Here is a 12,638-nt window from a genome sequence, read left to right on the forward strand (position 1 = left end):
CCTTGCAACAAAGGATGAGAAAGAAAAAAGAGATAGACAACAAATTCAATGAACAATAGTAGACAATGGGGTAAACAATACGTTTTAGAGTAGGACGGACATTAGGTCAAAGCCAGAGTTACTTAGCTGAGGGATTTTAGTTGAAAAAAAGATGGCGGACACGGAACGTAAAGTCAGGCCCGTTTTAAGCCCGTTTTCTCACAAACCCGGCCCGAACCCGGCCCAAAAAGACTTGCAACTCTGGTTGGAACATTTTTCAGGTTGGACGATCTCAATCACTTTGTTGCCTTCTTTCTTTGCACCAGCCTTGTATGATTTGGAAATGCTCACAGAGATGATATTTTACCACAAGCTATTTATTTCCCCTGGTAAGTTGATCCACTAATTTAAAGGTTTAACAGCCTTTGCTTAGAATTAGAACTTGCTTTCAGGAAAATCACAATGTTGAAATTGACAATTTAAATGTTCCAAACCAAAAATGTGGGAATATATATTTTTGTCATTGCATGTGGTGAGGCAATGAATGCTTATTCTAGCTACACACATGTATTAAAATAGGAGCATGCCCTATATTGCTTATATACTACCATACAAGCATGTTGTGTATTATTTGCACACATGTGCCAACATAGGAGCAAGCAATATATTTAATTATTTGTTCGTATCACTCACAAACGAGCATGCAATATATTATTTGTACACATACACCAACATGTAAGCATGTAGTATCTTATTTGCAGGCATGTACTAAGATAGGAGCGTGCAATATATTACCTACACGCAGGTACTGACATAAAAGCATGCAATATATTATTTGCATACAAATTCCAACACAGAGCTTCGCAGGTAGAGTGCGGAAATCGTAGCGCTCGGCAGCTATGAGTTGCGAATCATACCAACTTGGTCTTGCAGGTATAATGCCAAGCAACATTGTATTGTGCACACAGCTCTATTTTTCGAAATGTTTAGGGAATCGACTGTATTCTGACGGACACTGAGAACGAAACTGAAACTGTTTATCCTGTTGTCATCGGAGGGTGAGCGCTTGTAATTCAGGGTGAGGAAAGTTCCACTTCAACTTGTTTCTTTTTCACAGTTGTGAGGCGCCTGATCCTCTTGATATGGATGGGAATGTCATCTACAACGTGACCAACTCTCGCGAGTTTGACTTTTCATTCCTGGGATTCGGATGGTCCGGTGTACGAGATTCGGAACAGGAGATATGGCTTTTGTGCAAAATGAAAATCTGTGGCAAAACAGACGACAACGACTGCAAAATAGTATGCAATTTTATTTTTCGAAACCTTATGTGAATTTGACTAAAATCTGCTGAATTTTTTGAAATTTTTCTGATACTTTTTAAACACGGCCTTATAAACGAAGTGGTGTATCATAAAACAAAATCACTGTCACAAATATTCTAGACCGCCCCAGCGACCTAGTTCTCAAGTGACGATATCTCGCAACCACGGGACGTCCGCTGTGCGTACCAAGTCTTTTGTTGGAGGCTGCAGCTTTACACCCCCATTTCTTTTGTTTTCATTAATATGTGCCAATTTATCAGTTCGCGCTGTTACGGGGTGCTAGTCACCATTGTTTTATCTAAAGGAAATCGTCACGGCATGTTAGCGCCTTTTACCCTTTTTCATTGTTGCATCAGCGTTATAAGAGCGCCCGTCGAAGGATAAAAAAACATAACAGAGAAGAAGATAGAGATAACTGCGAAGTAGTGCTGGATTGTTGTTTTTGTTGTTTTGGTTGTGGTTGGACGTGAATAAATGTAAAAGAAGAGGTTTGCTGCCGATCAGAGTACACGAGCGTTAGCTGTTAAAAGAACTTCCATAGTCAGTCCCAATCTTGTGCGTAACCGTGCAAACGGGAACGTGACAATCACAATCCCATTTCAATCGTAGATATTCGTTCCCTTCAACCAGTAACACAGCAAACTTTGACCTAACTTTAAATCTTTTCTATTTAACATTTGTTTAGGACTGTCCACCTATAGGTCAACCAGTCAAAAGATCAATCACTGATGAAACTGATGACGCAACAAAGAAAATCTCCCTGGGACCTTTTGTCCTTGCACCTGAACTTGATAGTGATGACCAGCTTGTTTGCAACAAGGTAAAACTTATGTTTTTACTTTATGTGAGAATATGTTGGGTCTAAACTGGTTTAAATTGCTTTCTAGGAGGAATTGGGATGCTCTCACATGTGTGGTATCGACACGACAGGTGTAGCTTACTGCTATTGTCCTCAGGGTTTCGTTTTTATGAACGATGGCATAACTTGCCTTGGTAAGTCATTTGTTTTTCTCCAATATGCTCCAAACTTGCACAACGTTCGCAAAATTTTGTCAGTAACAATTATTTTTAAAACTTTTATTAGAAATCAATAGAAAAAGTTCGTTAAAAATCTGATGAACGGTTCTCTCGTTCCAAGTGGCGGGAAAAAAAGGGAAGACTGAGATTTTGGAAGAATGAAAATTAAATGATGAATCAAAAACGGAAAAATATATTGGGCATATACACAGATTGCAATTGACTTTCGTGTGGTTGTCTCAATACAAAATGACCCACTTAAATTGGCTTGCTGATACAAGTTGTGATTGCAAGGTCGTCGCACGGTTACAAACTTTTCTTGTAGAATGTTACTCACAAACACGGTGTAACGTAAATCACCTAATATTTGCATTGAAGTCATGAGTAAGAGCAAACGTTAGTTTTCCATTACGTAAATTTCTATACTCCAAGTGTTTGATTGAGTGTGACCGCATTGAGATCTACAAATACAAGCAATGTAATGGAAATAATGACTGTGGAGATTGGAGTGGTGAAGTTAATTGCACTTGCCCACTTCATAGGTTTGAATGCCCTTGTCACAAAACAAAGAACTGCACAAAAGAATATGGATGCATCAACAAAGTCAGGCAATGTAATGGAAATAATGACTGTGGAGATTGGAGTGATGAAGTTAATTGCACTTGCCCACTTCATAGGTTTGAATGCCCTTGTCACAAAACAAAGAACTGCACAAAAGAATATGGATGCATCAACAAAGTCAGGCAATGTAATGGAAATAATGACTGTGGAGATTGGAGTGATGAAGTTAATTGCACTTGCCCACTTCATAGGTTTGAAAGCCCTCGTCACAAAACAAAGAACTGCACAAAAGAATATGGATGCATCAACAAAGTCAGGCAATGTAATGGAAATAATGACTGTGGAGATTGGAGTGATGAAGTTAATTGCACTTGCCCAGTTCATAGGTTTGAATGCCCTTGTCACAAAACAAAGAACTGCACAAAAGAATATGGATGCATCAACAAAGTCAGGCAATGTAATGGAAATAATGACTGTGGAGATTGGAGTGATGAAGTTAATTGCACTTGCCCAGTTCATAGGTTTGAATGCCCTTGTCACAAAACAAAGAACTGCACAAAAGAATATGGATGCATCAACAAAGTCAGGCAATGTAATGGAAATAATGACTGTGGAGATTGGAGTGATGAAGTTAATTGCACTTGCCCAGTTCATAGGTTTGAATGCCCTTGTCACAAAACAAAGAACTGCACAAAAGAATATGGATGCATCAACAAAGTCAGGCAATGTAATGGAAATAATGACTGTGGAGATTGGAGTGATGAAGTTAACTGCACTTGAAGGCTTGCAAATTGGGTGAACCCAGGCAAATCACAAATCCCACGTGCGTAGTTTAACGACGTTGTTTTGATATGTGTTTGTATTTCGAGTTCTGGTTGGGCAGAGGGCAGAAGTCAGTCAGTCTTGGCTGGGCTTCGGCCTGAACCAACCATTCTACTATTCGATTCGGCTTTGCGTCAACTCACGCTACGTCTGGCCACGTTTAAATTGCTTTCCGTTGTTGTCTACTGTAAACAAACTAAACAAAGTCTGGTATATTGCTGCTACGTGGAGTTCGGAAACGCAATTTGCAGAACACGTAAATACGAAACTTTACGGCTGTGTAACGTTCCACACTTTTTCGTAGGTTGCCAAATCAGTTTTTTTATTACCTCAGTTTGCCTGTACGATCTTATTCAAATAGAATCCAAGGGTCAAACACGATAATTACAGATACATAACACACACAGCAATATAGCCACACCAGGAGAAAAACGAGCGACAACCCGACGTAATCTCGATTCCAAAACTGAAACACAGAAATCATAATCGTTACAGGCTGTTTTTCTTTTAAGAATTAGACTTTACTAAATGATCTACAATTCGAACATAATATAATGCTGATTATGCGTAAATTCAAAAATATGCTTTAAGTGTTTTTGTTCAGTAATTCTATTCCTAGAATATTTTTTATATTCCTAGTTAAAGGCCTAGAGTTTTTTTGCCATAGAAATCAAAATTTAACCACGGATTCATTTAACCGTGAAGATTGTTTTGAAAATTTGGCGCAGAAAAATCACACTTAACTTCAGGAATTAGCCTGTGTAACAGGGTGGTGACCGACAGATCTGCTTTTACACAATGAGCGGCTGCCACTCTTTTTGTAATATATAGGGTGCTTGGGCTTTAGTACTATAACAGGAATAATTATTACCTTTTGGTTATGATAATTAATCAATTAACTGAAATACATTTTTATCTGTTGATAGGAAAGTATTGATTTAAATTTTCTATACAATAGATCTAGCAATAAACTGGAATTGAACACATTGAGCTGTGTTTGGGTTCAAAACCAGTTTCTTGGCCATCTGTAAGCTAGTTTCTCTGTGGTTTATGCCCAGGTGTGGCATTGTACAGATTTGGTGAGGCTTAGCTTTACAGCCTGTTACTCCCAACAAACTATACAGTTGGATGGTTACACCAGCCAATAAAGCTTATCTCTTGTCACCAGCTGCACTGATGAGACCTTGAAGGTCGAAACAGTATGCACTGTCTGCAGCTTATTATTTATTAGATTGGTGCTTTTACATTGATACTGTAACATTGAGCCAACTTCATTTTGGTTCCAAGCAGTTTCTTGGCCATTGTGAGCCAGCTTCCTCAGTGGTTTATGCCCAGTTGTGGCATCAGACAGGTTTGGTGAGGCATGGCTTTCATGTTCTTACAACAAACTGGACCTATGATCCATGTCTGGTCATCAGCTAGACATGTCAACTAAAAATGAAATTGTTTTCATCAATAAACTTTGGGTTAGTAATTATTTAAGTATTTTATTATTTCACACTTTTTGACCCAGAATTCCAATGAGTTCCTACTTAAATAAATGTTTTTATGCCATCAACTATTGATATTGTGATAATTGGTTTTTAATGGGTAATAAAAGAGGAATTTGTAATTTATAAAACTTTAATTGAAACCATTTAATTTTTACTACCGAAGTGAAATGTTTAGTATATATACTGGCCTTTTTCAAATGTGTTACAATTACAGTTCAGGTTTGTTATTTTGTAGTTTCCTGTGATAAACAATAAGGTCAAATGCTGAAACATGTTGTTGAACAGAGTATACAAGAGCACCATTGCTCAAAAGTGCAACAATCCAAGAAATTACTGATGACAGGTACTTCCTTGTTCAATTGTGTCAACAAATTGCATGTTTTTTTTTATATGCATGTAATATATTGAATAATTGTCTTGCCATGTGCTGTGTGTAGTTTTGTCTGATACAAACTACATTAAGCATGCATTAATACTGGCATATATGTACATATATGAGAAACTGAGCGTTTTTTTTTTGCCAAATTTTATGTAAAATAAGTAGCAGAGATACACACAGTTAACTAACTTTGAATAACATTTTTTTTTACTTTGTGCAAAGTGTTAAGTCTGTGAATTTTTTGCACTTTCAAAGATAGAGGCCTTGTTTTATTAACTGAGGTAAAGGTTTGAATTTGCATTAGGATTTTGGATTGGTTGATAAGTGGTAAAAATACACATAACACATGTAAAAGTCCAACAAATAATTCATAAACTGTTATTGTAAAATCAAACAATGAGTTCATTTGTGTAATTGTAGTTGCATTTGTTTTAGTAATTATGAAACAGCCGACGATCTCAATCACTCTGTCGCCTTCTTCCTTTGCACCAGCCTTGTGTGATTCAGCTAAATCCAATGAGCGATATGCAAATGTCCATAGAGATAATATTTTCCCACCAGCAATTTTTTGTCCTGGTAAGGTGATCCTTTAATTTAAAGTTTTAACTACATAACTACAAGCAGATAAATTTCCATGAGGAAATCTGAGCAACAAGGGTTTAACAGCCTTTGTTTAGAACTGGAACATGCCTTCAGGGAATTCACAATATTGAAATTGACAATTTAAACATTCCAAAGAAAAATGTGGCAGTGTATATTTTTGTCATTGCACATGTTGAGACATTGGATGCTTATACTAACTGTGCACATGCATTATTATATTAACATAGGAGCATGCTTTGTATTATTTCCACTTATGTACCAACATAGGAGCATGCAATATATATTTCTGCATTCCATAGTTTAATACACTTGGGGTTATACTAATTGCACACATGTACTAACATAGGAGCTTGCAATGCAATATTTGCAGGCATGTACTAAGATAGAAGCATAAAATACATTATTTGTATGTATGTAATAACATACAAGCATGCAACATATTATTTGCACGCATTAATAACATAGGAGCATGTAATGTAATACTTGCACACATGTACTAAGATAGGCGCATGCAATATACTAATTGCACATGTATTAACACAGGAGCTTGCAATATATGTTATTTGCAGGCATGTACTAACATACAACCATGCAATATATTATTTGCATACAAATTCCAACGCAGGTCTTCGCAGGTAGAGTGCGGAAATCGTAGCGCTCGGCAGCTATGAGTTGCGAATCATCAGGGCTTACGGCTTGCCATATAAGGCAATAGTTATATCCTGTTTTTAGCACTGCAGCGATCAATTTGCATCAAGTTGTAAACGTTACTTAGAAATCCCTCTAACAAACAGGTCCTAGAAAACAGAGCACAGAGCCTCATGTAGGGAACCATGGTTTCCTGTTTTTCGTCGCTACAGCGTTTTAATTTGCATTTTAGTTGTTTGCCAATCCGACACTAGTCCAATTACGGGTTAATATCAACACTAGGGATGTTGAAAGTAGAATGAGTAGGTATTCTAGAATAATTGTTTCCAATACAACAATCGAATCCAGTTCTAATGTCACTTTTGACGTGGCAGTATCAAATGTGGACAACAATATATAAAATCCAGTTTAATACATTAGTAACATAATATGCATCTAAATGCTTACAAATGTCACAAACTTACATGTTTCTGGACACTACTGCACATAACGCAATAAGCTTTGATTGCTTTTTTGTTGTCGAAATCGGAAAACAGTTAAACGCCGACAAGACGTAGCAAACAGCCCCGCATAAACGTAACTACTGATGCGTACAAGCGTCACGTGCTAAGCATGCCCTTCCAATACAGCGCCGTCGTTACAGTGTTGTAACGCCTACGACGCCGATGAGCCTTTACCGACTTTTGCGGCGTTTAAATGGCCGAGCATTGACGTGAAACCGTAATGCATGTGTTTACATTATTACAAATGGTCAAACTCATTTATATCGGTTCCAATTACCCGATAAATGCGACAAGATTGGATTTGAATCCAAAGGATTCGACATTCTACTTTGGACACCTTGTTTTTGCATCCTAGCTCCAAGCAGCTTGATCAGGATTGTGACTCAACAATTGTTTTACGATCGCAACGCGGTTTCCTGGTGGTTCCGTATCTGACGATAAATTCCGCTCCTGTTCGGTGCCGCTTGTCAGTGTGTATCTTCACAGTAAGGTGTGTGGTTTATTGCAGTGGAGATGCTAGTAGTTTATACCTATATGTTTGTTTAGGAGTTAATTAAGTACTTAAAATGCGCTACTAACTAAGTGGTTCTGATTTCTTCCTGAAGAAAGTAAAATAATTATTAAGTTTGATTCCCGAAGAATTGTAGACGATTTTTGTTTGTTGGTTAAAGTAGATTCGTGCATGTTTACTATGTTCGTTTTTTTCCACAGAATTTACAGGTTGTGTTTTACGAAATACAACTATGTATTTGTTCTACTGGGATTTTCTTGCAATTTTTGTCATCTTCTTTATAAAACCCGGTAAGAATATACAACGCCTTTATTTAAACTCCCATAATGATCAGATATCATTATTCCGTGCTTTTTGCGACTTAAATTAACGTGCCGAGGCCGGCAACGGTGCTTGTGATTCAACTTTCGGCGGGTTCTCCACTGAGCCTGTGTAGCTCAGTTGGTAAAGCGCGAGTCCCAGGAAGACTCCTCTTTTAATTTGCCCATTTAAGATCGCTCCTGCAACAATAGTCATGTCCAGTAAGACTTCTTTAGTGCACAAAACAGAACAGAGTGTGTCGGAATTTGAACTGACGACCTCGTAAACACCAGGTCTGCGCGATAACCATTCGGCCACTGCGAATTTAAATCCTGTTGATTAAATGTATAACATGTTGCTGCCAGGCATAATATCAACTTTATAAAGCTCTTCTGGCAAATGTGATTTCATGCCGACGTTTCGACGTCCTATACAGGTCGCCTTCACCTGGGTAAATAACACTAAATGCGCGTATAATACAGTGTACGATAAACAAAGGAAAAGAATGAAACGCAAGCACGTCACAACGCAACGAAAACACTGCGCGATAACGAACGATTGGGCCTCTAATATTTTGTGCGTGTAGCACACTGAAAGCATCACGTCTGTTTTGATGTTCAGTGTGTTGCCCCGTTGGTGAATATTCCATGACTCAAGAAATAATCTGTTAATTAGATTCTGACACGTTTTGTAGATATGTTAACTTTATTGTTAGAGCTACTAACACAAGGACTCACACCAGGGGTTTAAGAATTTCCGGTAGATGGCACAACGGAGCATAGGCGTTTGCAATGGCAATTATTGCTCAGTCAGCTGTTCGCAGCAATTTGCTGATTCAGCAATTTTTGTGATCGTATTCGCCTATGTTCCGTTGCGCCACTTAACGGAAATTCTCAAACCTCTGGTGTGAGTTCCTGTGTTAGTAGCTCTACCATCTTGATTTTTTTGTAGGGAGTGGACGGGTCTGTTTAAGGGACGAATTTGAATGCGGTGATGGTACTTGCCTTGAACTACACCTGCGCTGTGATGGACATGTCAACTGTGACAATGACGAACAGAACTGCAATGGTGAGTCTAAATCAGTGGTTCTTAACCTTTTTATAACACCCGGACCCCTACGATATTCTTCAGCCTATGGTCGAACCCAGTGGTGGGATTCAAATTTTTGTCCGCCGGTTCTATCACAAAAGTAATATTTTTTAGACGGTTTTGTTACAAAAGTCATATTTTTCAGTCGGTTCTCTTACAAAAATCATATTTTTCAGCTGGTTCTGTAACAAAAGTCATATTTTTCAGCTGGTTTTGTTATAAAAGTCATATTTTTCAGCCGGTTCTGTTACAAAAGATATATTTTTCAGCCGGTTCTATCACAAAAGTAATATTTTTTAGACGGTTTTGTTACAAAAGTCATATTTTTCAGTCGGTTCTCTTACAAAAATCATATTTTTCAGCTGGTTCTGTTACAAAAGTCATATTTTTTAGACGGTTTTGTTACAAAAGTCATATTTTTCAGTCGGTTCTCTTACAAAAATCATATTTTTCAGCTGGTTCTGTAACAAAAGTCATATTTTTCAGCTGGTTTTGTTATAAAAGTCATATTTTTCAGCCGGTTCTGTTACAAAAGATATATTTTTCAGCCGGTTCTATCACAAAAGTAATATTTTTTAGACGGTTTTGTTACAAAAGTCATATTTTTCAGTCGGTTCTCTTACAAAAATCATATTTTTCAGCCGGTTCTATCACAAAAGTAATATTTTTTAGACGGTTTTGTTACAAAAGTCATATTTTTCAGTCGGTTCTCTTACAAAAATCATATTTTTCAGCTGGTTCTGTAACAAAAGTCATATTTTTCAGCTGGTTTTGTTATAAAAGTCATATTTTTCAGCCGGTTCTGTTACAAAAGATATATTTTTCAGCCGGTTCTATCACAAAAGTAATATTTTTTAGACGGTTTTGTTACAAAAGTCATATTTTTCAGTCGGTTCTCTTACAAAAATCATATTTTTCAGCTGGTTCTGTTACAAAAGTCATATTTTTCAGCTAGTTTTGTTATAAAAGTCATATTTTTCAGCCGGTTCTGTTACAAAAGATATATTTTTCAGCCGGTTCTGTTACAAAAGATATATTTTTCAGCCGGTTCTGTTACAAAAGTCATATATTTTGCCGGTTTTGTTACAAAAGTCATATTTTTCAGCTAGTTCTGTTACAAAAGTTATATTTTCTGCCGGTTTTGTTACAAAAGTCTATTGACAGTAACCAGTAATGCTATTCCCAACCTGTGGTACGCGTACCACTAGTGGTACGCGAGTAAGTTTGTTCCCAAAAAACATTGATTTGTAACTTTTTTTGTTTATCTGGCTTTGTTTACAAAAAAACATTCCCCATGCCTATTGTCATTGTTACGTAACTATTCCTGTTGTTTCGTATCATTACGATCTTCAAAATACAGGTCCTGTCAATTCTCAACAAAAAGCAAAGTTGCTATATGAAAAGCCGAACAACGCTGTGGCACAGTGGGCGTTAATTATGTCAAATGATAGATAGATATCATCTACTGTTTTGGAGCTTATGCTAGCGTTGAATGAAATATGATTCGAACCAATTAGTTTTTCTGCAAGAAGTGGTACCATAGAGCACATTAGTGCTCTATGGTGGTACGCGTGGCAGTGTAGAGCGTCCAAATGGTACGGGAACGTAAAAAGGTTGGGAACCCCTGTAGCTAACCGATTCGCTGATCTCATAAAATTTCGTGAGACGGTTCTAAAGAATTGGTGCGAAGCGGCTGAATCCCACAACTGGTAGAACCTCCTAATTTTGTACGATTTTGCTGCTTACCAACATAAGGCACAGTGTTTTTTGTTACGTCAAATATAACCACAGCCTTTTAGTGTTTTGCCATCCAGCAAACAAAAATTCCTATTTTAACGACTTCACCCCCAAAAGTTTAATGAAAACATTTTAAAAGACCTTCGTCGAACCCCTGAATCAGAACCCAGGTTAGAACCACTGGTATAAATTAATGTTGTTTTATTCGCTTTCCATTATCACACTGAGTCCCGAGATTTCGCTTGAGCGGTATCCCTTTTATAAATTAGTAGGGTTACGACCCCTGCGTACAGTTTTCTTTACGTTTTCTATGGAAATAAGCCCATACTTTTCCGATAGGTGGCGCAAAAGGCGTTTTCTATTTGAAACGATGTTTCTCTAAAAATGCTCACGGTTAGGGCTATTAAGTTCGTAACATATAATTTTGAAAATCTCACATCCTAACTCAGCCCCTCTTCAGCTGCTAAATAAATAATTTAGCTCTTTGCGTCACTTATCGAAAATTAGCTACATGTGGGTCTCCCGTGAGGCGGTAGAGCGTACAGTAGCCAGGTTTCCGGTAGGTGGCGCAACAGAGCGTAGGCGTTTACGGTGACAGTAATTGCTGAGTCAGCAAATTCTTGCCAATTGAGACTCACGGGTGTAGATTCACCAGAAACACCCACTAAAAAACATTTTCTTTTTAACTTTATTCCCTAATTTAATCGACTATTTCACATACTATTTGTCTATAATTAAGTTTTTTGCATTTTCGGATTCTTGTTTACTCGTTTCGACCTGTTTAAAGCCGAAATTAGAACCGAATTCCAACACGAGATTGCCAATTGCATTTTTTAAGGGGGCCACAGGTCCTACAGAGTTACTTGAAGGGGCCACAGGGCCCAAAAAGTACTTTCAGGGGGGCTGGACCAGGAAAGGTTAGGAACCACTGGGCTAAGGTTCAGAATTCAGTATGCAACAAAACGAAACTAAAGGGGATTTGCGATTAACCGGATTATTGTTTCTTCATGCAGGCAACTGTGCTGACAATGAGTACGCATGTGAGTCTGGTGCCTGTATTCCTTCCTATATGCAGTGCAACAGAAGAAGGGAATGCCATGACACGGACGACGAAGCTGGCTGTATAAGTAAGTATCAGATTAGTAGATGTCTTATTTCTGTCTTATGTGGGTTTTCCCCTCACTTTTGGGCAAGAAAAATCGGTTGAAACGAATTTACATTAATAATAGTGCGATATATGTAATTGCGTAGGGTTAGTTTTGACTTACAGCAAGTGTGCACATCCGGCGGCCGTCAGCTATGGTCGTGACGTAACTAATGCTATTTTATCAAATATTTTGATTTTTCAACTCCTCTAAACCAGTGTTTCTTAACCTTTTTTGCGCTCGTACCCTTTGAGCTTTCATGAAATTTTCTCGTACCCCCTGTCTACAATGGCCGACGGACAAACTCAGTGTATTTATAACTTACGTGTTGAATTCATGCATTAAAATAGTCTTGTAAGTTCAACAATATTTACAGCACACCAACAATTATTAAATTGAAATCAACTACATGTAACAAAGTAACTTGTTACGCATTCTGGCGATCCCCTACTACGAAGCTGACATGTGCAGCATACGAGGCAGGCAACGGTGCTTGTGATTCGACTTTCGGCGGATTCTCCACTGA

General features: G+C 37.8%; 1 protein-coding gene across 1 annotated transcript; it reads left to right on the forward strand.

The window, feature by feature from the left end:
• The first annotated feature begins 1,547 nt into the window (after positions 1–1,547).
• On the forward strand, positions 1,548–4,276 carry LOC145218123 (uncharacterized). The gene is made up of 4 exons (XM_080085521.1): positions 1,548–1,580; positions 1,990–2,124; positions 2,192–2,297; positions 2,864–4,276. Exons 1-4 carry the CDS (start codon positions 1,548–1,550, stop codon positions 3,679–3,681), a joined length of 1,092 nt encoding a protein of 363 aa, XP_079941647.1. The 3' UTR covers positions 3,682–4,276.
• Positions 4,277–12,638: the final 8,362 nt, after the last annotated feature.

This window comes from Phallusia mammillata, chromosome 3 (genome assembly GCF_965637545.1).
Source record: "Phallusia mammillata chromosome 3, kaPhaMamm4.hap1.1, whole genome shotgun sequence".
Classification (NCBI taxonomy): Eukaryota; Metazoa; Chordata; class Ascidiacea; order Phlebobranchia; family Ascidiidae; genus Phallusia; species Phallusia mammillata.

Coding starts and splice junctions, on each gene's coding strand:
- LOC145218123 (XM_080085521.1), top strand. CDS start 1,548: ATGTGCCAATTTATCAGTTCGCGCTGTTACGGG. Junction 2,125..2,191: donor ACCAGCTTGTTTGCAACAAG/GTAAAACTTATG, acceptor ATTGCTTTCTAG/GAGGAATTGGGATGCTCTCA. Junction 2,298..2,863: donor CGATGGCATAACTTGCCTTG/GTAAGTCATTTG, acceptor CCCACTTCATAG/GTTTGAATGCCCTTGTCACA.